The 27,143-nt window shown below is 42.2% G+C and overlaps 1 protein-coding gene across 3 annotated transcripts; it reads right to left on the reverse strand.

Annotated features, from left to right (window-relative positions):
• pof1b (POF1B actin binding protein) lies at nucleotides 1–26,686 on the reverse strand. 3 transcript variants are annotated; one of them, XM_076273494.1, is made up of 13 exons: nucleotides 26,005–26,686; nucleotides 25,608–25,685; nucleotides 12,732–12,916; nucleotides 12,156–12,186; nucleotides 10,996–11,076; nucleotides 10,439–10,531; nucleotides 6,634–6,747; nucleotides 6,206–6,358; nucleotides 4,964–5,083; nucleotides 4,573–4,701; nucleotides 3,815–3,885; nucleotides 2,937–3,051; nucleotides 1–2,020 (listed from the first exon to the last, which is right to left on the reverse strand). In XM_076273494.1, exons 1-13 carry the CDS (start codon nucleotides 26,359–26,361, stop codon nucleotides 2,000–2,002), a joined length of 1,548 nt encoding a protein of 515 aa, XP_076129609.1. In that variant the 5' UTR covers nucleotides 26,362–26,686; the 3' UTR covers nucleotides 1–1,999. The 3 variants fall into 3 exon arrangements, with proteins under 3 accessions (XP_076129609.1, XP_076129610.1, XP_076129611.1); XM_076273495.1 differs by having other exon boundaries at nucleotides 1–1,963; nucleotides 26,005–26,683; XM_076273496.1 differs by lacking the exon at nucleotides 1–2,020 and adding an exon at nucleotides 3,591–3,656 and having other exon boundaries at nucleotides 2,963–3,051.
• Nucleotides 26,687–27,143: the final 457 nt, after the last annotated feature.

Below are 27,143 nucleotides of genomic sequence, written 5' to 3' on the forward strand. Positions count from 1 at the left end.
TTTAGTTTACAAACATTTTATTTAAACAGTGAGAAGACAGCATATTGCATACACTTCAGAATGGACAGATCAATTTCAAATGAGAATAATCTGACAGAGTAAGAAATTATTTCATATATAAAGAACAAGTATAAACAGACCATCTCGATAAACAATGACAATGGCGTTATCCCATAAACATACATTTCAGAAAGTGTTCCAGTGATGTTGGGGCTATACAGCTTGAACAATAGTCAAGATACTGCATACTCTTCCAGTTGTATTCTTATATCAATAAAACACACCTAAAGCCTGTGTGTGGAATAAGGCAACCTTATATCACATCTTTGTTATAATGCCATGCTTCTGAAAAACGTTCTAAATGTAGTGTTAAAGCTAATTTAATTAAATAAATTTGACAGACTTTAAGGCTTGTGTCACTGATTCAGACCATGTGTTGGTTGAGGCATGTATGAACAAATCCAGAATTTAGAAGATATGTTGTATGGCGTCATTCAGTTATATCCAGAGATAAAACAGGATTTGTTCCACAAAAACAACAAATGATGTTGGATCAAGAGTGACATTGTATCACCAACTGACTTAGAGTTACACTATTCCTGTGTTGATCCTTTCAGATATTATGAGTGTCTTGTATTCACATTGTATGTGTGTGTGTGTGTGTGGGGGGGGGGGGGGGGGGGGGGGGTCATTTGACCAGTTATTTAACATTGGCAAATTTGGTAAAGCAAGAACAGTTACATCACATTAGTTTGTACTAATTGAAGTAGACTTGCATTCAGATGAACCAAGGGCTATAGCTGAATAATTACAGTGGAAAAAGATGATGAAACAACATTGTCTGATAAATCATCAACATTAGATTTTATAGTTTTTCTTTCTACTTTAACAGTTCAGTTTCAGAGTTTGTGTCCATTCTGTTTTAGCTCTTCAGTGCAGTTCAAGAGCTGGTCTGAAAGTGGCACGAAGACTTGAAAAATGTCCCCTTTACCATAAGAGCATTTTTCAAATCACCAACCCAATTTTTCACCCCAACTCCTCAACTCCCCTGGAACTCAAACAGATCTGAATTTGTTTCAGTTCCCCCGAGCTTAAAAAGAGTGGACTTAAATTCTGCCTAGTTCAGGGATTCAGGGAACAAACTGAAGCCATCCATGACGAACAAATTCAAAAGTAAACTAGGTGGCCAACTAGATTATCAATAACAGGATTTTGGTCTGGTGTAAGAAAGCATAAATAAAACAAAATTCCCATCATGCAAGCTCCATCACCAGCCACTGCCACCATGTTTTAACAGCAAAATACAGCAAACTATTAACCAATATACCCATTATGATCATAAAATTATATCAACAAACTGGCATTGTGCTGAAATAAATGAGTTAAAAGAAAAATACAAAAACCCACAAGGCTGGTGCCAACAAAAGGCAGCCATTTCATAATCCTTATATAAATAGCCTCCCTTAAAATGCACATGTTCAAACCATGCATCCATTGTTTTTGCTCTTTCCATGTTTAATAAAAAGCATATTTATTTACATTCCTATTAGTATTTGATGCATCAGAATCTCTCTGAGGCTACTAGAGTTGTGGTGGGAACATTTATAACAGAAGGTTGAAAAGGTCATACAATTCCGTACCTTGTTGTCAAAGGACTTTAGACAAATGAGTTATTTAAGCAGATCTTAACTTACTCACATCTATCCCAGTGCATCCCCACCCTGGTTGTCCCAGACGCATACTGTGCCCAAATTTTAGTGTTAAGAAGCATTTTTCCACTATCACCACCACCACCACCCTAACTTAGCCCCGGAGAGCGAGAGAGGAGAGAAGGAGGGGGAGAGGGATAGACAGCAGGTGGCACAGGGGTAGGAGAGGTGTAGGAGGGATGGGGAGGGGGGGGGGGAGAGAGAGACAGAGACAGAGAGAGAGAGAGGCTCCTGGGTCTTCATGTCATTCATTCCTGTCAGAGAGAAGCAGTTTTGTTTTGTTTTGTTCTTTAAGGTGTGGTAAAGATTTCCTGTCCGGAGAAGCAGAACAGAAACACATGCATTCATCACTGAGCCAAAGCACAACAGCACAGCCCTGCTGGCTACCTGATTGGCCCTTGACACAACACCTCAGTGAGTAATAGAAGATGAGACACAGGTCAAGAGCCTGACTGAGCTCGGTATCCTTACGATGTCTGAGAGGACTCCAGTGGATGGCTGCTCAGAATCAGAGGCTCTTTCTGACTTGCTCTCAAGCCTTTCAATCATCACCATTTCATATAAACTACAAAGCAATTTTTTAATTGTAAAGCAGGAGAGTTATATGTGATCCACTGCAACATTTAGAAAACAAAATGGCAGGTTGTTAGCTTCATCCCACACTTAAAGCAGCACCCAGCAGTACCAGTTTTGAGTTTTATACCTGCCAGTTTTGACAACCTCCACTACCGTTACTAAAACAAACTATTTTGTTAGTTTAGCACATTAAGCAACGCCCTTAGCAACTCCCTCAGTAAACAAAAAAGTAAAGCATGGAATGTCAAGCACTGGTGATCACATCCATTAACTGTGGATAGCATACACAGGTAGAATTTAGCACGTCGCTCCGACAACAGCAATCAATCAAAAAGCTGCTCTAACTCCCACACCAAACACTGTCTCCACTTCAACCCAAAAGCCCATCCTCACCAAGCGTATCTTACTGAGCATGATTCAGTGAGTAAAAGATATAAGAAATGCAGGGCACCGTATAGATGCATACTGTATAGCTATGTACAAATCATAGTTCAATTATACAATTATACATTACTGTATTGTGAGTATACTGTTGCATCGTTTATGAATGCTGTTGTTACATTTGCATCCCATGAAAGTATATAGTGATGATGTATGGTGAGAAGAAGGCTGTTCTACTGTGAATGCTGCTTCACCTGATCCCTTCCTTACCTGTTTGATTATCTCTCCAGTCTTCTCGATCACAATTGTCTTGGCCTCCTTCACTGAGGACGTGTACTGGTAGTCGTCGCCGAGCAGGCCCAGGATGGGATACTGGTTGCGGTACCTGTGGGGAGGACAGCAGCACGCGCAGGGTCACTCGTCAGCTCAAAGAGACACAGAAGGGAGATGGGACAGCCCTTTCTCACTGGAGCAACAAGGTGCTGATATGTGTGCAAGCATGTCATGATATATCTTCATTTCGCGATATTGTGCAAAAAAATTTGTTTAAGGATATTATATGGTTATTCTGCTACTTTTGGTCAAAATTGTTGAGCTCCATTGCAATATGCCTTCAGCAGATTCTGGTTCACACCTCAGCTCTGAGAGACACCCTGGCAGAGGAGGTGGGGCAGGAGTCTCTCAGCGCAGCAGCAAGGTGCTGCTACCCAGCCTAGGTGAACTCAGAAGAACCGGTTAGAGCATTTGAATTTGCTCTTCAGGTCGCTAGAAAGGATCCCATTGACGTCTGTTTCTGAATCACCAAAAAACAGCGGAGCATGTATTTTCTTTAGAGTAAGCAACTGCATTTAAAACCTTTGTTTACAAGAGAGATGTGATTGCTGCATTTTCTCAACCAATTGGGTAAGAGTGTAATGCACGCACCTGGATGTCGTTAAGTCGGAAGTTTGGAAACGGGCGTAACATTAATGGGATCCTTTCCAGGCGGACCTGCAGAGCAAAATTCAAATTTGCTAACAGGTTTGTCTGGTGCTGATACCAGTGCAAGCCCTTCTTGTTAACCTTCTACTAGCTTAGCACCATCAGTGAGACCCCTTATGAACTGGGTTCTGATCAAGGTTTGTTGAAGTAAAAGGGGTGAAATTCACCTTTTCGTGACGGTAGTCCTGGTGACATTTTGTGCAGCGCTGTTTTTCTCGGCCTGAAGTCGCTTGATCTCCTGCATAGTTGCAATAAAGGCAAGAATACTGTGAGGTAGTTGTAATGGATACATGTGAAATACCAACACATAAATCATCATTATTTCATTAATCTATTGTGTAATAATGTGATTGTACAGATAGATGGATCCACAAAAATAGCAACAAAGTAAAATTAGCTAATTTACCACTCTGCAGTTGCACAAAGCTGCTAAAAATCACACAATGTAACGAGTGTAACTTTGAAGCTTAATTACACTCTTATGTTTAAAACAACTGCCCATTTAATATACTATGGAGCTGAACGAGTGCATCATTTCACAGCCTCTTTCAATTGTGACAGTGGAGGTCACCCCACTAAAACATGACTCATTCTGGGGGAGCTGTGGCACACGCGGCTGCAGTGCCCGCACCACATGTGGGTCCAAGTGCCCATGGGAATCGGGTTCGTGTCCGACCCATGGTCATTTCCCGATCCCACCCCATCCCTCTCTCTCCTGTTCGCTTCCTGTCACTATACACCGACCTAAGCCCAAAAAATATAATGGATGCATACTACTATAGCAATAGTGCACAAATAATAACTTTGTGCAAAGGCTTGATAGTCCTTCATTCTGTCATACTGTCTGATTCTCAGACTGTGCTGTGCTGTGCTGTGCTGTGCATAATCTGATAAGAGCTGAATGGTAAGGGCGACGGGTGAGGACCTCCTCCTGGCGTTTGACCAGGCTGTCGCGCTGCTCCAGGGTGGCCAGGAGTTCCGTGATGCGCAGCTCCAGGCTCCGGTCAGTAGTGCGCTCTGTGGTGTGTTCTGTCTGGATCCTTATAAGCTGGGTCTGCAGCACGCATGCACACACACGCATGCACACACGCATGCACACACACACACACACACACACACACACACACACACACACACACACACACACACACACACACACACACACACACACACACACACACACACACACACACAAAGAGAGAGAAAGAGACATGTTCCATCACATACCCACACACAAAACACACACTTATACACACCTAATGAAGAGACATATACTGGAGGAACACTCTCTCTCACACACACACACACACACTCACCCGGAGGGTCTGCAGCTCCTTGTCCTTCTCCTCACGCAGGGAGCAGAGCATCTGGTTGTAATGGCGTGACAGCTCCTCGGTCTTGGCATTCAGAGTTGAGCTACTGAGCTGGCCCACCATCTGGAGGAGCGGACAGGACAGAGAGAGAGAGAGAGAGAGGGAGGGAGGGAGGGAGGTGTGGGAGAGGAAGAAAAGATGAGGAGACAGGATAAAACAGAAGAATGAGAAGACACGATGTGAAGACACATGTAAAAAAGAGAGATTTGAGCAACACAGATAGAGAAGAGGAATGAAAAGAGAGATTCCAGGAGGGCTGATGAGGATATGAGGTCAGTGATCTAGATCAGACCAGCCCCCAGCTGCAAGTGGTGAGGGTATGGGTGAGGGAGGGGGTGAGGGTGAGGGTGAGGATAGGGGTGAGGGTACGGGTGAGGGTGAGGATAGGGGTGAGGGTATGAGTGAGGGTGAGGATAGGGGTGAGGGTATGGGTGAGGGTGAGGGCAGGGGTGAGGGGCCACTCCTGAGGGCCTCTGTCTGGCAGAGCTAGATGCCCACAACTGGCAGATCATAGATCCTGATTTTCAGAGAGTACTGGCTACTGATGACAATGTGCAGTATATCTGTACCAGCTGTTGCTTTGGATATACTGTGCTGTGCCGTTACTTGCTAAATGAATAAATGTAATTGTTGCAAATGCATCAATTTCTCCTGCGCCGTCCTGCTGCCTCTAGCTTCTCTATCCAAATTGTTATCCAAACCTTACTTTGAGTAGAGCCGTCTCAACAGTTGAAAATTACACAGCTGGCCTGACTAACATTGGCACATTTACAGAAATGTTAATGTGTGTTGTCCTTATTAATTAATTAATTAATTAATTAATTAATTAATGTATTAATTTATTTATTAAATTAAATAAATGAAATGAAACACTGCCTGTGATGCCAACTACCCCACGCCTTTAGCACCTACACTGATCTGAGGCCTGCTGAAGTTCCCTCTGATCCTGCCACTGCTGTGTGTCCTACTGAGATAATCCCTGCTCCAATAGTTACATGATGCTGTTGGGCACATGACGTGTGCCCATGTAACTACAAGCATGTAACTGCATCCTACAGTAACTGCATGAGTTTCACTGATCATAGCCCTGTTGTAGCTCCCACTGCTCGCAGGACTCCTGTGGGTCCCACTAATCTAAACCCAGCTGATCCTGGACCTGCTGGTGTCCTCTGAATGCTACTGTACCTTCTGCCTGAGCATTTCGTTCTCCTGTTCCAGGGCCTTCTTGCTGCCCTCCAGCTCCTTAATGCGGAACTCACGGCTGGAGTCGCTGTTGCGACTGCTGAGGAGGTGCGTCTCGAGGCTATGCTGGGAGTTGGTGGTCTCCTTCAAGGTAATCTGAATGGAACACGGAACGAGGAACACAGAACACCGAGTTCAGAATGTGGAACATGGAGCAGAAACAAACTGTAAGGAATCAGATATCAGGCTGAACAAAAGTCAAAGAGAGAGCGAGAGAGAGAGAGATAAAGAGAGCGAGAGAGCTATCCAGAACACCAGGTGAACAAGAAGCAGAAAAGAGTGTGTCACTGCAAACAGGAGCCTGACTAGGAGGAGTCATGAGAGAGTGGAGGCTCCAGACCAGACCAGCTCAGCTCTACTAAGTGCTGTACCTGGAGCTGCCGGTTGTTGTCTCGCAGACTCTCAATCAGGCGGTCGTACTGCAGGGCCTGGTCAGACTTGAAGCTCAAATCCCTCTCCAGCTCCTCCTTTTCACCCTCTAGACGCTGCAGATAAATAAACAGAGAGAGAGAGAGAGGTTGCAATAGTCACACACCTGTCCAGCCTTGAAGGGAAACAATTCTTCATGCATGAATGAACACTAAACCTTATTCCCTTCCTCTTGCACACAAACACACATACCACACACATTGAATGAATAAACACACACACACACACACACACACACACGTACATTCCCTCTCACGCTAACTTTTAGTTTCTTCAGTTCAGTCCATGATATAAATATTTCCAAATCTCAAATGTTCACCCTTGGGTTACTGAGAATTCACTTTAGATTGCTCACTCAGTTCTACACTCAACTGCTGGTTGGCATTAGAAAGAACAGAAAACTACAGGCTGCACTTCCAGTGATTTCTGTCCTATTTTAGCACTGAAACATTTGCTAATCCCAAGTCATATTTAATTCATTAAAGTGGTCTCACATAGGCCTGGCTTATCTACTGTATCCTTTCAATATACTTATATGTTTAAATGATCGTAGCAAAGAATACTTCATTTTTGTTATATATATATTTTCTCTAAAATGTAAATCCTTATCATAATCTCACCATCAATTTACACCTTTCTTAAGGCTGAAGTTTGGCATCTGATAAGTTTATATTTACACTCAATTAACAAACAACAGTGGATGGACAAAAAACATTCTCTTGCCAGCTTCACCTGCACCAGCCAAACCAATCAACCCCACACACGCCAAGCCACACTTTTACAATGAAGACGATTCTCCAGTGGATATGCTCCTGCAAAATCACTTTGGTCATCTGCCAAGTAAACACCTAAACGTTACCTATCTGTTGGTTTAGTAAGGCCATAATTTAGTTCACTGGGGTTTCTGAGAGCTAAACTACAGGGTTCTCAAGTCTCACGCACACAATTCAACAAGTTCACACCAAGGCCGTAGCCATGATGTCAACATTGGGGGGACCAAATCTGTGGTGCGGTGTGAATTTCAATAACAGAATTTCAATTCACATTTCCTGCCATGCAAAAATATTATTAAAATCACAAACAAGTCATTAGTTAAGTCAGTCAATTAGGATATACCAAACTTTTGACGGACATAGGCATGGATGGATTATGAACCTCTGGGCATAGATGCAAAAAAACCCTCCCCTGTTAAGATAGGGGCGCCCGGGGGCATACTTCCCCGGAAGACTTAAAAAAAATGACCCTTTATACTATGACGACTTGTGAGTTTTGTGGAAATAGAAGAGAAGGGCGGAGAAGCAACTTCACACAGTTTTAGGCTTCAGGGCCCCCTGAGCTCTTGGGCCCAGTAGGTCCATTCAATAATCTATCCCTGGATATAGACCTGTGGTCCATTTGTCTCCAAAATGTATATTTTAAAAGAAAATACAAACTAGTATCTTTGATAACTTCTATATTACACTGAATGCTTACTCGTAGGTTTGGACCTATAGCCCAATCATATTTTGTATTTTGATTTTATTATTCTGGCAGCTAATCACACAATTTTAAGGTAGTTTGAAAGGGATGGGATTCAAGATAGTCTAGCCTATTAAGTCAGGTCCCTCTTCTGTCTGACTCACCTCAAGTTACCCTATGCATTATAGGCTGGTTTCTGACTGAAATTCCGTTTTGTGTTAACATGTAGAAACACAGCCTTTATTTGGTGAATGGAGGTGGAAATTCCTTTCTTTGGTTATTGTCCGCGATTCACATTAACTGTGGGATATCACTGCCAAAATAAAAGGACACTTTCGCTTTTTCACTTTCGCTATCATTGCAAGAACATAGTCTACAATATGGAATTGCTTCAAAGTTCCCTTTGAGTCTGATCAGCTTGCTACACCTTTCCAACAAGTTTTGTGAGAATTGTACCGGTATCTTTTTGCGATATTGTTGACAGCCCGCACCGCAGCAGGGTGCAGGAAGCTTTTGATAGCGCACGCCTCAAACGATAAACGCAAAACCTCCAGGACAAACCACTCACAGTGTAGGCTACTCTCTCTGAAACCATCATCAGGCCACTAATTTGTGCGTTATTTACGTTTGATTGCATTTCAGATGGCGGGACTTGTTGGTTTCCTGTAATAGCCTATAGCGTTTTTTTCTTTATTCATTTTTCCATGTCCGAATATTGGGGGGGGACATTTTGGTCACGTCCCCCCCAAAGTCTATGGTGACTACGGCCCTGGTTCACACACTCACACGCCACACCTTGCATTCTCACACAGAAATATTACTAGGAAAGTAAGGTACCTGCGCAATTATTAGAGGAGGCACAGGGATACGAGAATATTTCTCACAGGGTTCAGAAGTAGCACACCACTCACCAGCCAATTAAAAAAAATTATAAATGGCCACCCGACATCCAATCAAAAAATAGTATATGTTTGATTCAGGTAAAATTCCAAAATAGGACATCCCCTCCCTGCAACGTTATTCCTGTGCATAAACCAGGGTGACCAAATAAGAATGTGTGAAATTCGGGACGGAGCTGGGGGGTGTCACATGTGAAAGATACATACATTTCAAAACCGCACCAAAATTCTTTTTATTCAGAAATTCAACTGTCTGTCATTTAGTAAACCAGCTCCTAGCGCTTTCACAGTGCGTGTAAATCAGGTCTACTATAACACTTGTTACACTAATAGGCCTAGCCTAGTTTATGAAAAAAATATTTTTTATCTTTTATCTATAAATTAAACTGTCAACATAATGATTGTGTTGTAGCTTTGTGTAGCTTTGTGTAACCCGTGGCTTCCTGCACTTTCCCTGTCCTCACGGCTGCCACTTGCGCACTCGTTTGTGCTTTTTAGCGGCGTGTTCATCAGGTCCCGGGACACCAGCCTCCATGTCAACAATGAAAATGAGCTTATTATCAACTGTTATCAATTTGTGCGAGTATGCTACACATACATTTTTTCCTAGATACAGGACTGCTGCAGGCAATGAGTTGCCAACCACCATGCAATTCTAATGTAATAGCAACTCAAAATAATTAACTCGCTGTCCTTATCAAAAAATCTAAAGTTGATCTTGGAATGCACAGACCAACTGTGCTTTAGGCTACATGGTATCTGCACACATGGAATAACAGGTTATTTCAGGTCTCAAATGCAGAGATTAGGCACATTCTTTATCCAATGGTTCAGTGACAATACTCAAGTGAATAAAGCAATTCATAGCCTAATAAATAAAATATTTATCTCACTCAGTGCATATACATCTTGTAAATTGGGGGGCCCTTTTCACATCTGTGCCCAGGGGCCCACTGGCTCATAATCCATCCATGTGTGCGCACCTTTTGCTACATAGTGCACAAGTTTTGCTATCAGGCACTTCTTTAAGTAAATAGTGCACTTACTTAAAAAATTAGAAAAAATTCTACACACTTATTGTAGAACAATTAAAATAAGTGTATGATTTAGCACACAGGAGTACACCCCCCTCCTCCCAATCTCACTCCAAGCTGAGCTCAAAACTTGAGAACCCTGGAACTATAAATGGTTATAACCACTTTCAAATCAGTTCATCATCATTAGTTAGAACATTAATCTGACTGACATTCCATGGAATGTTTCCAGACAGTGAATATAGGGTGGCTGCACCAGGCTAGTGAAATCTTGCTTCTGCTCTTCCTCTGATCTGTAAAGAAACGTGTGATCCTCTCTATCACCCCCTAGTGGTGGTCAGTAGTGGAGCACTTACACGCAGGTCTTCCTGCATGTGCAGCAGTTCCTCTCTCAGGCTACTGAAGGTGGTCAGGAGCAGGCGCATGGTCTTATCAGCCGTCAACCGGGTCTTCACAAAGAGAGAGGGAGAAAGCAAAGAGTGATAAGGCTTATGGTGAAGACTTCCTGGTACAAAGAAGGAAACCATTTTGACTGGAGGGAATTGTCTGAAATGCAGAGAGGTCTGTGACATGTGATGTCTGTGTATTGCTGCATGTGAATGTAAATCTTTATATTAATTATCTTTATTTGTGTGATATCATATGATAAACACATGTGATTTAATATGATATAACTGGCTTCCTATTACTAACCAGGCTCCTGTTTCATTTTGCTTTGTTAGGGTGCACAAGTAGTTTATTTTTGCAGGAGATAGTGTGCTTTATTGAGATTGTGAAGATTCACACTAGTGAAGTTAGGTGCCAAGAGAAACACGGTTTTAAAACCAACAGATAGGGTTGTAGGGTTAGATTCTAAATCTAAATCAAATTTGGCATATCCACTTCCCAAGGAAGAACAACTACAAGCACCCACCTGTAGCAGATAGCGGATCTGCTGTTTGGTGAGCTCCGACATGCCTTTGGGGATTAAGGCCTCCACCTCCTGATTCTTCACCTGTAGGGCGAGACAGAGAGAGCGTACTCAGCACGTGGGTACACAGCATGAACCAGCCTGTCCATGTGGTGCAGCAGGTGAAAGGGGTTCCCATGCAACCGCCTGCCATTGTTTTGTGACCTAACGACTAATGATATCTAGATTTGTTGATGTTGCCAAGAACAACTAATGTCCCATGGGGATCGTTTGGCAGACATTTTAAATCGATGCCCATAGGAATGTTGAAAAACTCTTAAAAGTCCAGGTGATATGTGAAAATTAACTTTTTCATTAAATCATGAAGCTTGCTCCACTTTTACAGTCTGGGGCTTGCATGTCATCTATGTTTTGTAGACAAATATAATGTACTGGACTGTGCTGGACTCAAACTCAACATCCACACTGGACTCAGATTTGTCGCTAGCAGGCCGCTCCAGGTGTCGGAGGGTGCAGTGTACCCACTGTGCTGCACTGAACAGGCTGATCCCCAGCACACCCTCCCTACACTGCAAAAAATGAAATCTAACCAAGTGTTATTAATCTTATATTAAAATTAAAAAATCTATTTGGTATTGTTTTTAGTATGAAAAGACTTACCTAGCGCCCTCTCAAAAGAACATTTTGAGTCTTTTCAAGACAAGTTTGCTCAACGCACTGGCAGACAAATTTGCTTGTTTTTAGGACACATTTGTTTAACGCACTGGCAGACAAATTTGCTTGTTTTCAGGATGAGATGTCTTAAAATAAGTCAAACTTTTTTTAAATTAAGTCAAATGTTTCACAAGAAAGGGCTAGGTAAGTCTCTTTATACTGAAAACAATACCAACTAGTTTTATCTTGTTTTACCAACTAGTAAAACAACAATAATACCAACTAGTATTATCTTTTAAACAACAACAATACCAACTAGTTTTATTTTTTATCTTGATATAAGATTAATAACACTTGGTGAGATTTTGTTAGATAAGCAGTTTTTTGCAGTGTACACACCTCCACGGCTCCACCCTCACCCTCATGCGTCTCATACCTCCTCACCCACACCCACACATGAAAAAAATAAATCAAGGAGAAACGGGCACGGCTGTCGGACCACACCTTACCTTATAATCAATGGGATCCAGGAGGTGTTTCCTGTGAAAAGAGCATGTCAGTACAGGGATAAAGGAGAGAGAGAGAGAGAGAGAGAGAGAGAGAGAGAGAGAGAGAGTTTGAGTCAGTGCATTGAAACAGTAGGTGAGTTGCTTACTCTCAGCCTATTACAGTAGAGGCAGTGCCAGTGTGGTAACCTTTCTGGCTTCTCTGGTTTCACTCTGTTTGCACTGTGAGTCACAGTTCCAGATAAACGATCTGGTAAGGGGTGGGGTGGGGGTGGGGGCATCGGACATTTCTTTCCATTTCATTCATCACATTGTTACATAATTGCTAGATGCATTTACTTTTTTACTACTACTGCTTGGTAATGTGGTCCTCAAGGCTCTCCCCTCATCATTATCCAATATTTTAAAACAGAGAAGGGGAGACCTAACTGACTGGCTGATGAAATGAATGACTCCCTTTAGTTTTAAACACTTAATTTACACATGCTTTGCCACACTATGTGGAGACATAAACTGGCAATTGGCATAATGTTAGCAGGTCTTGAGTAAGGGCCAGGGGTGTTAAGACAGGCTGCCCACCGTCCACGGATCTTGGACACATGCTCCGAGATGCAGGAGTGGATGTCACAGTTCTTGCGGTAGACCTCCGCCAGCAGCTCTCCGAAGTAGCGCGTGTCCAGCTTGGGCGTGAGGTCCGGTTCAGGCAGCTCAGCCTTTATCTCCACCCGTGAGATCTTCTGCACCACTGTCTCCACCACCTCCTCCTGACGAGAGAACAGAACAAACACAGGGGAATTAAAATACATGTCTCCGGAGAGATAGGGGGTGGGGGGGTCAGGTTAATGTTTCATTTAGCTAACTTTTGTTTTTGTTTTGTTAATTTAATTGGTCAGGAGCAGGCTAAATTGCAGAGTGATAAATGCAGGGGATATGGGGGAAGAATAGAGGATAGATGGATGAGAGAGAAAGGATGAGAAAACAGATAGTAAAAAGAAGGAAAGAAAAATAAGAGGAGGGAAAGAGAGGAAATTAGAAAGAGTTCCGTGGATAAAAAACACCCTCAAATCTACAGTTAGACAGCATCCTTTGGGTGTGTTTGTAAACTATGAGAAAAAATAAGCCACAAAAACGTAATTAGTTTAAAGGAGAAGTTCGGTGGGATTTTGACCTAAAGTGTGTTGAAACATGATACCGAGTGTGAACTTTTGTCTCATAGCTCATCTCGGCTTGTCCCCTGCACTCCGAAATCTGGCGCTCGCACTGGTAGTTTATTTACAAGACGATTTATACAGATAGTACCTTCCGGAAGTTTATCGTTCGCTAAATATTCAATTTAGTCACGATAAGTCGAGCGACGAGTACGAATGAACAGGTATGATAAGGGATCAGATTCCAAAAATAATTCCGTGGAAATGCATGGATTCCAGTTTCTTCCAGTAGCAGCAACTGGAATCCATGGAATTTCCATGGAATTATTTTTATATCACACCGAACTTCTCCTTTAAAAGCCATAGTGTTCAGCAGGAATTAAACACTACCTCCCCTGAACGCTACCTTCCTTGAAAACTAACTCCCTCAGGAGTTAGTGTCTTGACACATTGTATGTCTTGTACATGTCAAAACAATCTTCAGATCACCACTAGAAGATTCACTGACATGCAAAGCTACTAAGAGGCTCAGTAGAGGAGGGAATGGAATGGGTTGATCTCCTCAGATTCTTGTTTAAATAATCAGCAAATCTATCCCCTCCTCTTTCAGAAAAAAAACACTCAATAGAGAGCACGACAGAGAGAGAGAGAGAGAGAGAGAGAGACAGAGAGAGAGAGAGAGAGAGAATACTATATAGATGAAAAAAAATGGGACGCCACGCTGTGACAGACAGCACTGATAACACACGGTCAAAGTTCTATGTGAATCTTATGTAATGTGCTGTCACTTTCACACACGGCACTCAGAACCTAAGAATGCCATCACTTATCAGCTGGCCCATCCCTGTCTAATACTCTGTTCAAACAGCAGCCTGCTCACTTATCTGTCTGTCAACGTTCATCCCACTCGACTGAAGACATGAGCATTGCTCTCCTGCTACGGCCCTTCAGACAGACATGTTCCTCAAGCTTCAGTAGAATGTGTAAAAGATACGGACCTGAACAAGCGGTCAGGTTCAGAGTAATACTGTAACTCTGTAGACATAACAAACACACACTTCATCTCATTTTTTTAGATCTTTAAATATGTCAATGAATCTACAGACACATCAAACAAACACTTCCCATGAGAACTTGTGAACACACAATGCTGCACTTTCATGTTTCCTGTGCCATTACATCAGTACTACAGGTTTGGAAACATTGATGTAGCAAATGCAATGCCACTGCGTCCATATCCTCTGCAAACTACTGATGTTTTAGAACACTGTGCTTTCCTACCTGTATGCAAGGGCGCAGGAGGCACGGGGGACATGGGGGATATGTCCCCCGCAGTGCTGAAGAGACGGCCGTCATCCCCCTCACTTTTGATAAGGGAAAAAAGCCTTATAGGTAAGCTAAATAAATAATAACCTATATGCTTTGCGCTAACTATGTAAAACTCCCCATTAACAGCATCACATCACTAACCACAGCCATCTACAGTGTAAGATGGCACAATCTCATATTCACTCTGTTGGATATCTGAAGCCAGTTTGTCTACTAACAACCATCATAAAATAATCCAGGCTACTTGCTTAGCGTAAATCCTCAAATTATGGCTGGGGTCTTTTGCAAAGCACAGCATCTTTATTTGAGGCAAGCTGGTAGGCTTTTTTAATTTCTAACCTGCATTTAGACATGCGTTTCGTTTGGAGCGGCATACCGGTAGGCTATCAAAAGCATAACATTTTCGGTTTGGTTTGGGATTTAATTTACTTTTGGACTGTTTGATTATATTGCTAAATGTTAAGACTGATGGGCACTGAATCTGGGAGATGGTTCACTGTTATGTTTCATGCAGTTGAAAAAGTGTCGGGATTGTGACATTGAAGTGAAACAAGTGCCGCTGTTTATTGCGAGACAAGGCAGCCATTCATTGAATAGGGGTTGTGCTGTAGCCTAATAGAAACCTTTTTGCGTAGCCAAGTAGCCTAAATTGAGTTATTGTTTAATTATGCATGATTTATTACTTTTTATTAAATTCGTAGAAGTCGCGCAACAATTGTGTTTAAATGTAGTAGCCTAGGCTTCAGTCTGGCAATTACCTCGAAAGGGGCGGCAAGAGAGTGAGCTTGAGAACGTGTAGAGACCCATGGTAGGAAAACGACTTTTCTTTGCCAACTGTAGGCTATAATCCAACCAACAATATAATAAAATATTAAGAAGAGGTGTTATTTCATTGACTTAAATCGAAACAATGTCTTCTAATGCTGGTGGACTGATGGCAATTGTTGGTATAGGCAATTACCCCGTCTTGTATAAGCTATTGGAACCTGCCATTATTGTCCGGCTATAAATAGAATCAATCGTGCATAATTTGAGGTTTTATGGTAGCCTAGTCTCATGCTCAACATGACATTAGCTGTTATGTTTATTGATAACAAACTCAACTAGCCCACTGATCAACTCGTTTTCACTACTAACCTAAATATAAAATACAAGTCTATACCCTAAGACATGTATTTCAAACATAATTTCAAGACACAAATTGGATACGTTAGTTACCCTCGTGCATACATCCCAGAGAGCAGGCCACCACACCCCAGAGTGGTGGGCCTATAGCATTCTTACTCGTTCAGTGTGGGGTATAAACAAGCTGAGAATTTAGCGGTGTCACGTCTGGCTGTCACAGACGTGGGGAGCTCTTTAAAGCTTGGGATAATGTGGTACAGTTACTACAGTAACAGTATTTTTTTTAATTTTATAAATGCTTTGTTGTTGTTCCTGTTGGAACAAATAGTAGTTGATTATAAAGTCAACTTTCTGTTGCAATTTTCTGTGTGTTCTGGACTGGTAACTTGTTAAGCCAACATGTTCTAACGTTGCATAAATATTAACTGCAAACACATAGTGGAGAGTGGATTTGGTTTATACCAGACAATTTAAGTATAGGCCTAACTAGGCTATTTGATCATGTAGTCTATGTTTGTATCATAGGCATGATGATTCATTCATGGCTTCATAAAATATCAACATCCCATTTTGCTTTTAGAGTATTCTACCATTAGCCCAAATAGTGTAAAATAAATCTAAAATAAATAAATAAACGTAGAATTGCACATAGCAAGAAGCTGGTCTGAGGGCAAATCTGGCGTTGTGCTCATCTCACAGTTTTGACCATTTTTATCAAAAAATATTTTGAAATCAATCAATGGTATTATCTTAATATTCTGGCAAGTTTATGGTCGAAAGTGGGCCAGAGGTGACGATCTGATATCTGGAAATCTCATCTCACTATGGGTTTGTGTTCACAATTTGGTCCCCCTCACTTTCAAAACATCTCCTGCGCCCCTGCCTGTATGGCATCAATTTGTGAGAGTCCATGGCGTGTAACATCTCTTGTGATAAAAAATACAAAAGGATAGGGATCTGTAGGGATCTGTGTTTCTTTTGTACTTTTTTATCTTCATAAAATCAAGGCATTCCAATTGGATTTGCCCTTACTTGCTCTGTTAATGGCAGCATCAAAGCACATACTTTATCTCATCAGCAAAACTCCAGTGTGTTTCTACTCCTCTGATCTCCTTGCTGTAATGAAGTGCATCTCTCCCCCAAGATGCCCTCAGTTTGCCTCACGACGACTCCAGACCGCCAACAGCTGAGAGATATCTCCGTGTGGCCACTCAGGAGGAGCCCTCGCAGTTCCAGTTCCAACTTGTGTCCCTGAGATGCGTGCTTGGGCTCTGGGCTTTGTGTCTGGACTCTGGCGCCAAAATAATGCGCCGCGGTATGAGTTGTTCAGCACTGGCATTAACACACTGGACTCATGATATATGAGTCTGTTGTACTCCCATTCCCTCACGTTCAGATAGCCCCCATTTGAACAAAACACATTGTGCATGTGGGAGAGCTGGCTGAGTTTCACCTAACAAAGATCATGAGTGTGAGAGTAAATGACCTGCCTGCGCTACATGTTGTCAGCTCAAGTCTGCTTTGGCTGAGATGCTTTTGAACATGGCTTTGGCTATACAGAGCAATGCATTGCAAAATTACTCTTTTAAGCAAAGACCAGTTAGTAGATAATTCAAGTGCCTCTCGGTGTCTTCTGAGATCTGACCCTTCCTCCTCAGGTGATGATTAACATGTTTACAATGTGTGTGTTCTTTTGAAGTACAGGAAGGTTCAGGTGGCATCAACATGAAAGGCGGCAACAGTCTCCTGCAAATTACTCCCAAACAATGATTTGATGCACAGGTGTGGCAAAGCTGTCAGGCAAGATTCCACTGTGTGTGTGTGTGTGTGTGTGTGTGTGTGTGTGTGTGTGTGTGTGTGTGTGTATGCGATGAACAGGTTCACACGTGTTGAGCCGTGTTGCTGCCTTGAGCCATTCTCTCTTTAAACTACACACATTCTGCACTTTGGTAAATGCTCAGCTTCTCTGTTGCATGGTACCAGCAGTGATTGCAATGGCGAGTTTTACAGGTTTATGAGAAAACAATGTTTCCAACCTCTCCAATCTCCAACACAGGAAGGCACTGTCCAAAAAAACTTCAGACTGGACTGTCCACATAGGCTTCAAAAAGCAATGCGGCAAGCAATACTGTATTTTCTGAGCCCCCATAAGCAATCAACAAGCCATTTGCTGACACTTAAACCTTAACTGTAAACATGTGGAAGACACTGGACAGCGCTACTGCTGAAAAGTGCACACATTTAGTTCAGCATGGCCAAAAGATGTTATGTCTGTCAGCAGAGCTCATGGAGGTCTTTGTTCTGAGTGTGGGTGTGTGGCATTGCATTGTGGGGCGTGTCTGATGTGGGTGTGGCGTGTCTGATGTGGGTGTGGCGTGTCTGATGTGGGTGGGGCGTGTCTGATGTGGGTGTGGCGTGTCTGACAGTGAGTTTTCATGGAAGGTGATTGAGAGCTGTTTAGCAGTTTGTGTATTAGCTGGCTCCCTGCATAAGTCTGACCCAACCAGTCCAGGGCAACATGGCACGAGAACAGGTCTCGCTAGGCCAGAGGTGGGCATTTTTCTCCAGGGGGCCATACTTCGATTCAGTCAGTTTGACATCTCTAAGCCAATCCAGTGCCTTTAATACAAAACTCAGGGTAGGGTCTGGGGGAAAAAACCTTGAGGGCACTGCCCTTTCAGTGGGAGAAGCTTTTCAAAGCCACTCACTAGTACAAGGGAACTCTGGTCCTAAAATGAAAAATTCAAGTCTAAACACAAACTTGATACAAACTAAGCTTAAATAAACTATCCCACGGTCAATCGAAACAATCGAGAAGACCCCTTGAAGAACCCTTGTCCTTCAATAGAGGGGTTTACACAACCTTTTTCAACAGTTTTCAGTTATACAGAAGTGAATAGACCTAAAATAATAAACAATGTGTCCAACACATGAGAAAAACCTAGCATCCACATTCATCATGTAAATAATACAAAAAAAATACTAGTACTTCAAAATATTCAGAATATGTTTTTCTGTATAACATTGATACTACAGATAGTCAAATGTTATCAGTAGTTATCTTCATCCAAAGTTACCTGATCACAGCTGGTTCATTTTTATGAGATTTGCTATACACCATACAAATAATAACCAGGGGAGCAACAGAGCAGGCAACAGAATTGTACTTGACTATTGTTTGATTATGACTAGTATCTAAAACTTTGCCATTTTACTTACAATATTAAAGCCAACTCTCCTATTTTCTTTTCTTTCCATGAACAGTAATCTGTAATCCAATTACACACCCTGAGTAGAAATGAACCTATAATGAATGAAAGGTTTTGTTGGTTTATGCCGTAGTTGAAAAGTCTCCAATTTGGGTAATCCCAGAATAATGATAGAGCTGTACCACTGACCTCCTCTGTCCAGTTAAGCTGTACAAAAGTTCTAAAAGTATATTTAGATACAGATAAACAACTTAACTCTTTCTTCTCCTGTCTCTCGAAAAGCCAGGACAACATGCAATTCTAAAAGTAGAAAAACTAAGAGAAATCCCCTCCACTCCCTATATCAAGTCTGTAAGGACAACCCTGGAGCCATTCTACAGTTTGTGCAACAGTCCAAAAGTATCCTCTGTCATCTTGGGAAGCTTTACCAATTGGGTATCACTTATTCAAACCTACGAAGTTAGAATTACCCGAGCTTGGCATGAGTGGGGAGTTCTTTATCTCTCTGAGAGCTTGTTTTTCTCCTCCGGCTTCCCAGCCAGCCAGCGTCTGGGATCTGTGTACATCTTGGTGGCTTCAATCCAAATAGCAAATCACTTCTCACAGACATTGAGAAATACTTTCGTCAATTTAATAAGAAGGATTCCGCTAAACCATCCGAATATGTCTGTCAGGAGAAACATACCAATCATAGCCTCATCATCCTTTATTCTGTAGGCAACAATGGAGAGGTCTGTGCACCTGAGAGAGCAGAACTGGGTCATCCCACAGGTCCAAGGCATCACTTACACAACAGGAAAAGAGAAGCCCCTGTGTTCATTGGCTTGAATGCACACAGTAGGATCTCAGCTTTCATACAGCCAAGAGGGACATAGAGAAAGAATGAGACAGACGAACATTTGTTACTACCTCAGAAACAAACTTCTGGTTTCACAGAATGTTTCTAGGGATTACCAGAAACCTTTCATCTAAAAACAGTTCAAGCATTCGATTTTTACCCTGAGTACTAATGCAACACTTTGGATTTTAGTGGCAGAGCCAGTTTGACCATCAGATTACATCACTAGGCAGAGGCCAGATCCTGCATATTTCCCACATTTTAAGAGATCTGCGTCAACACCAGGTTTTACTGGTTTACAGCAGATAAAGGAATTAGGGAAATTTCATCAGAAACAACTGGCATAACATATCCATTCAAAGTCTCACTACACTCTGCTAAGTTAAATGCTTGCCAAGAAAGTAACTCCATCCAGTGCAATTCTTCACAATGTTTTGTAACCTAGAATTTCAACTGACATATTTATAACCTGGCAATTACAGAATGAATTTGAAGCATTAACACCATCACACATATGTAATCATGCTTTGCTATGAGACCTAAGGGTGCACACGACAACTGCATTGTGTTAATGCATAACAGCATAACAGAGTTTGGTTTTCTTTCTCTATATCATTGGTTAGCAATCCAAAGAAATGTTTGTCTCTCACAGCTCCCTACCCAAGTCCTTATGAAGGAGGTGGTGCCCTGTCATTAAGATGGGACTGGCTTTGGCACCACTCCAAAAGGTGTGAGCTAAATTGCCGACACTACAAACGACTACCTGAATGTTGACGCTAATGACTTCTCCCACGATCGCAGAAGCAACAATTAGCAAATTCTAGAAATCTTGAAATTTCAGGTGAAGTTTAAATATGCATTTTCCTTTCAGTTGTGTGGCATTTAGAACTGAAACAAGAATATGAATGAGGATTACAGTACTGTGCAGCTGAGCGGCCTCCTACTCCATCTCCAAACTTTAATGTCTTGACTTGATATCTAAAACACAATCACATTGTTGAGGGAGTAAGTCCATCTCTGGATCAGTAAAAAAGGCCTGGTCCAATGTCACTGTTCCCTTGATGGTGCAGCACAGTGGGCCTGCTTCTACAACAACTTGACAACACCTTCCAGTGTACTTTTTTGCATCCCTGCCGAGTTTGTGGGTTGTGGTTCAACACAGCTGTAAGAGGAAACAGATGGCATTTTCCACTTTGGTCTCATGGCTATCAGAGAAACGCCTGCAGGCGAATTCATGGGTTGCTTGCTTCATTTTGTATAGGCTAGCGTAGGATGCTAGGCAAGGCAATTTCTAACTTTGCTTTGATAAACATTCAAACCCTTCTGGATCTGTCCAGATGTAATTCACTTGAGAATCCAGCATTTTATCAAAATGAATTTGAAAGAACCAAATACATCGCTAGCATTCATGCTTACTAATGTGACATTACTCAGGCACAGATTTAGGTTCCCAAGGAATGTCAGACAAGCATTGCACTTGAAGGTGCTTTAAATATTATCACACAGCACAGGTATCCAGGTAACAACCTGCCCTGGGCGACAGAGGTAATTATACTGTAATTTCCCGGAGTAAGGCAAAAACACTACATTTGTGTTTACCTTGACCTGCTTGAGTATTCAGTTCGGCTGAGCCACTGCCCTCTAGAAACAGGTCACAGAGGAGAATGTGAAAGTGAACCAAAGTGAACTGGCTCAGTCAGCAAGCTGGAGCCTGGAAGGTGATATTCCATATCCAGCTTTGGGAACAGTAGCACTGTACCTCCTCCTCTGTGTTCATGGATGCATGTGTAAAACAGTATGACACGAGACTGCTGCTCCAGTAGAGCTGAGGTAGTCACATCACGCAGAGCTGAAACATTTCAATAATAAATGGGAGTGACCTTTTTTCTTGATTTCAGGTATAATATTCATTCCACAAAGTGGCTTTAACCTACTCAAAGGCAGATGGAAAGAGTTAACCTGACATGCATCTGTCAAACATACGTGTGAAGCCACAAGTTTCATGAGTAGGCCCCCACATTCCCCCAAACCAAGTCCCAGCAGGCATAAAGTAATTGAGTTCATAACAAAGCCTCAGCGCTTCTTTCATTATAATCTCACTCAGAGGTGAGTCACTAAACACAGTTATGAGAGACAGCATGTACAAGTTATTGTTTGCCTCAAAAGATAAATAGGATTAAGCCAAGAATTTTGAACTAATAAACTCTTTAATAGTTGCTATAACACTTTAATAGGTTGTTATTTTTTTTATTTACAACTATAGAACATAAGGCTAAGAAGAAATCATGTCAGATGTCAGCAGGTGCTACAGAAGGCACATTTAGTCCAGGTCACACTCTTTTCCAGGACGTGTGCCTCTGTCCCTGCAGTCTGAGGATGCAGCTCCTTACAGTGCTCATCTGCTCTCAGAGTGCCTTCCCATTTCTATTTAGAAGACGTGTGCATTCTCTGGTATTTGTGTGAATCCTGACACTAAAATGACAACCCTCAACCATTAAAAAATAGCTTGTCCACCATGTGTTTGTATGTCATTTAGTCTGTCTGACATCTGACACGATTTCTTCTAAGCCTTATGTTCTATAGTTGTAAATAAAAAAAAAAGCGTCTGCTAAATACCATAACCATGTACTGCAGGAGAGACTACCAAAATTACTGTCATGACAGTTCGAACAGAATTTGTATTGAGCAGCGACTGCGGCTCACACAGACAATCATAGAAATTTCATCTCACCTTTGGAGTCTACTGACAGGCAATTCTACAACGAACCATACGTCATCTTACACTTACTTGCCAACAAAACAAAACCAACAACAGCAAAAACAGACTCTTCTAAGCTGAATGGAGATAAAGAACTCCTCTCACACACAGATTTCTGTGCTGTTTAGGCTTGTGGGTGAGTTCACCTCTCTGTGGTTACAATACATTGGTATGAATCAATATATCCTGGTTGTGATATCTCCATGGTCTAGGTTTGTCCTTATTTGTCCATAACTTTGTCCACTTACAGAAATAAAACCAGATCAAGACCATCAAAAGTATTTTAACCAGATCACATGCATTATTTTAGCACCATAATCACTGCAGAGCACAATGTTGCCATGCCTTACGAACTGATGTTGTATCATACTGTAGGGAAGCCTGTGTTTTTTAACCCCATTTCACTTGCGCAGATGCAATATTGTGAAATTGAACCTTGAAAATCTTTTGACACTGGTTAAGCACATCAGGAATCATACTCAGACTGTGCAGGTGTGCAGAAATGTTACAGCTGCTTCCACTTTGTCATACTTCAACCGTTACTGTATAGCTAAGATATTATCTTCAGTGAACTTTGATCCTACTGTATGTCAGAGGTACTGTAGCACACAGATGAGATAGGGACCTCACCTTGACTGACAAGATGCTCAAATCCACCTTTCCCTTACGTAACTGCAGGCTTTGCAACATCACATTTACTGGCAATGTTTCAGTGGGAACTTAAATAATGCTTGCACAAACAGCTGCTGAGAGCTCTTCACTAAATTGTCTCACATGCCCCAACCTGAACTAACGATACTGAAGCGATGACTAAAGTGTGCTGCGGGATGATTTTGCACCATGCAGCATAGTTTCTTTTAACGGCTCCTGATGGTGAGAGTGTCCTGGAGAAGCTTACTCACACCTCCGAGTCACAGTCTACCTGCTGACTTTTGAACCTACTTAGCCTACTGAAAAATTACCAAGCAAAGGCAATTAGAAAATCTATACATAATAGTATAACATTGCCTCGAACAAAACTGAATTAGTGAATTCATTTTTGACATACTGCACTTACACACATTGGCCCCCACGCCTCACTATTAATTAAAATCGTTTTCATCTTTAATAATTTTTCATCTATATAAATAGTTGGCGATCCTTCAGGACACCACTGCACAAGAAAGAAGATAAGCAACTAATGCCATTTCACGACATGTTTTACAGTAGTATCTCTATAGCCTGAAATAAAATCCCTTGATACCTTTCAGGTCACAACAGACAGACTGAGGAAGTCATTCATCCCCAGGGCCATTGAACTGTTCAATGCATCACTTAAGGGAAGAGGAGAAATAGACTTCTCTGCATAGTCTGTCTGCCTCTTCACCACCTCCATGTCTTGAACTGTCTGTCCACTAGCCACTTTACCATTGTATTCTGCCTCACTGTTTGCGTGCTTTATTAGCACATATGCACAACCCCTCCCTCCATGCCACAGCCGAACTGTGACCACACTTATACATTTCTTAATATAGTTATTTATACATAGATATATAGACTTTATTCTTGCACTGTTGCACTGTTTGACTTACTCATTTGCACCATCACCATGACACTCATTCACAAAGAGCACCTTACCTTACCTTATGCAGAGAGGACCACAGGCTCAGTCCCTGCTTCAATCATTGCAAGCGCACCTGATTGATTAATCACCCTCTGTGTGGATACTGTTTTTTAGAATGGATTTAGATTAAGTTTTATTTAGTTAATTTGTATTTTAGTATATTTAGTATATTCTTTATCTTCTACAGTCCTTGTTGCTTAGTTGTGTTTTTTTATATTATATTCTTTTAATTACTTTTTCTGCTGTTAGTGAATGTGTGTGTATGTCTGTATGCTACTGTGTACGCTATGCTATTTCCCCTAGGGATCAGTAAAGTATCTATCTATCTATCTATGTAAGTCCTGCATGGCACACCCTCAACACACCCTTCTTGGTTATGTTGATTCTGTCTCCTGAACACAATGACGTGTACATGTGTGGGCACACTGGCACAAAACACACACCTATACACAGTTAGTACAGTAATGCTGGGAATTTAACTGTTTTGCCTAAAGCCCATAGCCTAGAAATCAAGACGCACCCAGGGCTAGTCTAGCAACTCTCCATTGGCTTGTGAGCTCGAAAAATTAAACTTCTATCAGGCCAATCAAATCGTGTATAGAGTCGTTAGGCGGGCTTAACATAATGATTGATGGCAGAGTTGCAACAGTTTGGCTTGAATTCCCTGCTACTTGAAAACAAATAAGATAATGTTGGCGAACAGTGTGACACGAGTTAAGCTTTTATTAAGTTGGCAAAAGTTTGAACTAGCCAACTAGCTCCGCTGGTGGGAAACGCATGGGACTCATAGCGCTGTCAGAGGGAATTTGAAAGACAACCGTTTATCCCGCCCCTCGGACTGAGCACTGCGAACGGTGAATGCCCAGACCCTACATTTTAATGTGGGTCTGGCTCGTCAGGCTATAAAGTCCAGCCTCTGTCCTCAAAAACTGGCTGAACCCGTGCATAACTGTGGGCACACTGTCAGTTACAAGAAAAAAATGCATCAGAGAGTGTGTGTGTGTAAACGCCAAAAGCTCAAAAACATAGGCTACTTTTAAAAGACGTGCTCCTCTCTCAGACAACAATTAAGGTATGGAAATGCCATATGAGTAGGCCTATACAGGTGGGGATATGCAATGCATGTATGTTGTTTCTCACGAACCCCAGTGGATACACTGAACAGGCCAGTACTCTCCCGCACAAAGCTTTAGAAAAGCTAAGGAACAACCTACTGGGATGACTGGATTCCTTTAGCATAACAGGCATATCCTCAGCATAACAATAGAATACAGTATGACTTTTGTTATTATAACTTAGCTGGTTGGGGATTATACAATCAAGACGAAGAATGCACTGTCACATGACTTTTCACATTAAGTCAAAGAAACACCCATTGTCAGTCATGTGTATGTTTGCTTTTTATGCAAATGTGTGTGTGTGTGTGTGTGTTGCTGCATGCCTACCTCTTGATGGACTGGCTCAGGGCTCTTGGTGGGACTGGAAGTCTGGCTGAAAACAGAGGGAGCATTTCCATTCTCCACCTATGAAAGTACAGCAAACAGACTCCGGTCATCCTCATCCCCACTATAAACCCAGGCTTTTAGTCAACCTATTTCATGTGCAGGCAAGGCATCTACATTTCGTTAAGCATATATGCGTTTTTAGAAAGGTTTCAAATGTGTTCCCATTAAAATGGCTCTAAGCTGCCTAGGCCTGCCTACCTTTTAGTTTAGACGGCCATAGGAATCTATATTCACAATCATTCTGAAATAACACTCTTCAATAATAGGCCTCTCCTGATAGCTAAACAAACATTGTGATTAGGCCTGGCCAGTAGGTAAACTTTTAGACTGAACTCACCCCTACATCCTCCACACTGCTGACGCTGATTCTCTGCATGCCGACATTCTGAAAGTATACAGGTGTCATAACCTGCTGTGCCATAACCTGTTGTGGCATAACCTGCGCACCTTGGTTGACCACCATATAAGAATCGGCCCTCTGAACAGGGACCAGGTAACGCATGCCACCATAAACTGCATTTCCATCCAGGGCACCATTGATGTACTGTACTTGTTGAGATGCAGGTGAAGATACACTCAGGGTCCTGTATGTTGCGCCGTCAGAAGGAGACAGAAGCGTCCCCGTAATGTTTGGTTCCGAAGCTACGCTAACTGTGCGATACATCGTGGAAGTTTGGGAATAAGGTAGCGTCATCTTGGCAAAAAGTTAGTTCACTGCTGTTGTTTATCAAGACCTCTCTCCAACGAACAACATACGTTGTACAAAAAAGTGCGAGCCCAGATCACGAGAAATTGTGGAGTACAGACTGAAGTCTGAGTCAGTGTTGCTGTAGCCTACTTCCTTGAAAAATGCGGCGTAGCCTACAGTGGGCTCAATATGCAAATAATCCACATGGACACACCTCCTGTTGCGGTCCGAGCAGTGGTGAAAAAAGTGGGTATGCGCTATATGCGGCGCATAGGGGCGCAGCTCCATGGGGGTGCCAAAGCGATGGTAAAAAAATAAAATAATATATTTGGTATTTTCTATATGTAGCTACTCCTGTCCCACAGGTGCCAACTCTCACGCATTGGCCGTGAGACACACGCATTTGATTAGTTTCACACACTCACACGCCACACCCCCGATTTCTCACGCTGAAGTGTCAACCCGGTCGGTCAGATGCCTGAAAAATGAGTTAGGCCTATCTATAGATCTACCTGTTGAGCCACGGTTATGCTTTCAGAGACGGTGAGAGGGTTCAAGAGCACCCCCTGTCTGTGGAATTTTCTAAATTTTCTCTCATTTGCGATGCTACTTCAGAAGCCGCCCCAGGCGCATTCCCCGGCTTTAGGTATGCTTTGAGTATTATTGAGTATTTTTCACGCTGAAGTGTCAACCTGGTAGGTCAAATACCTGGCAGATGAGGTTCAACTAAACTAAACCTATACATATGACATCACACATCAGGTGAACGTGCGGAATCTAAGCTTTCC

Source organism: Alosa pseudoharengus, unplaced genomic scaffold (genome assembly GCF_046254945.1).
Source record: "Alosa pseudoharengus isolate Yale_2024_CS ecotype anadromous, Long Island Sound unplaced genomic scaffold, YU_APseudo_1.1 YU_APseudo_1.1_scf_8, whole genome shotgun sequence".
NCBI lineage: Eukaryota > Metazoa > Chordata > Actinopteri > Clupeiformes > Clupeidae > Alosa > Alosa pseudoharengus.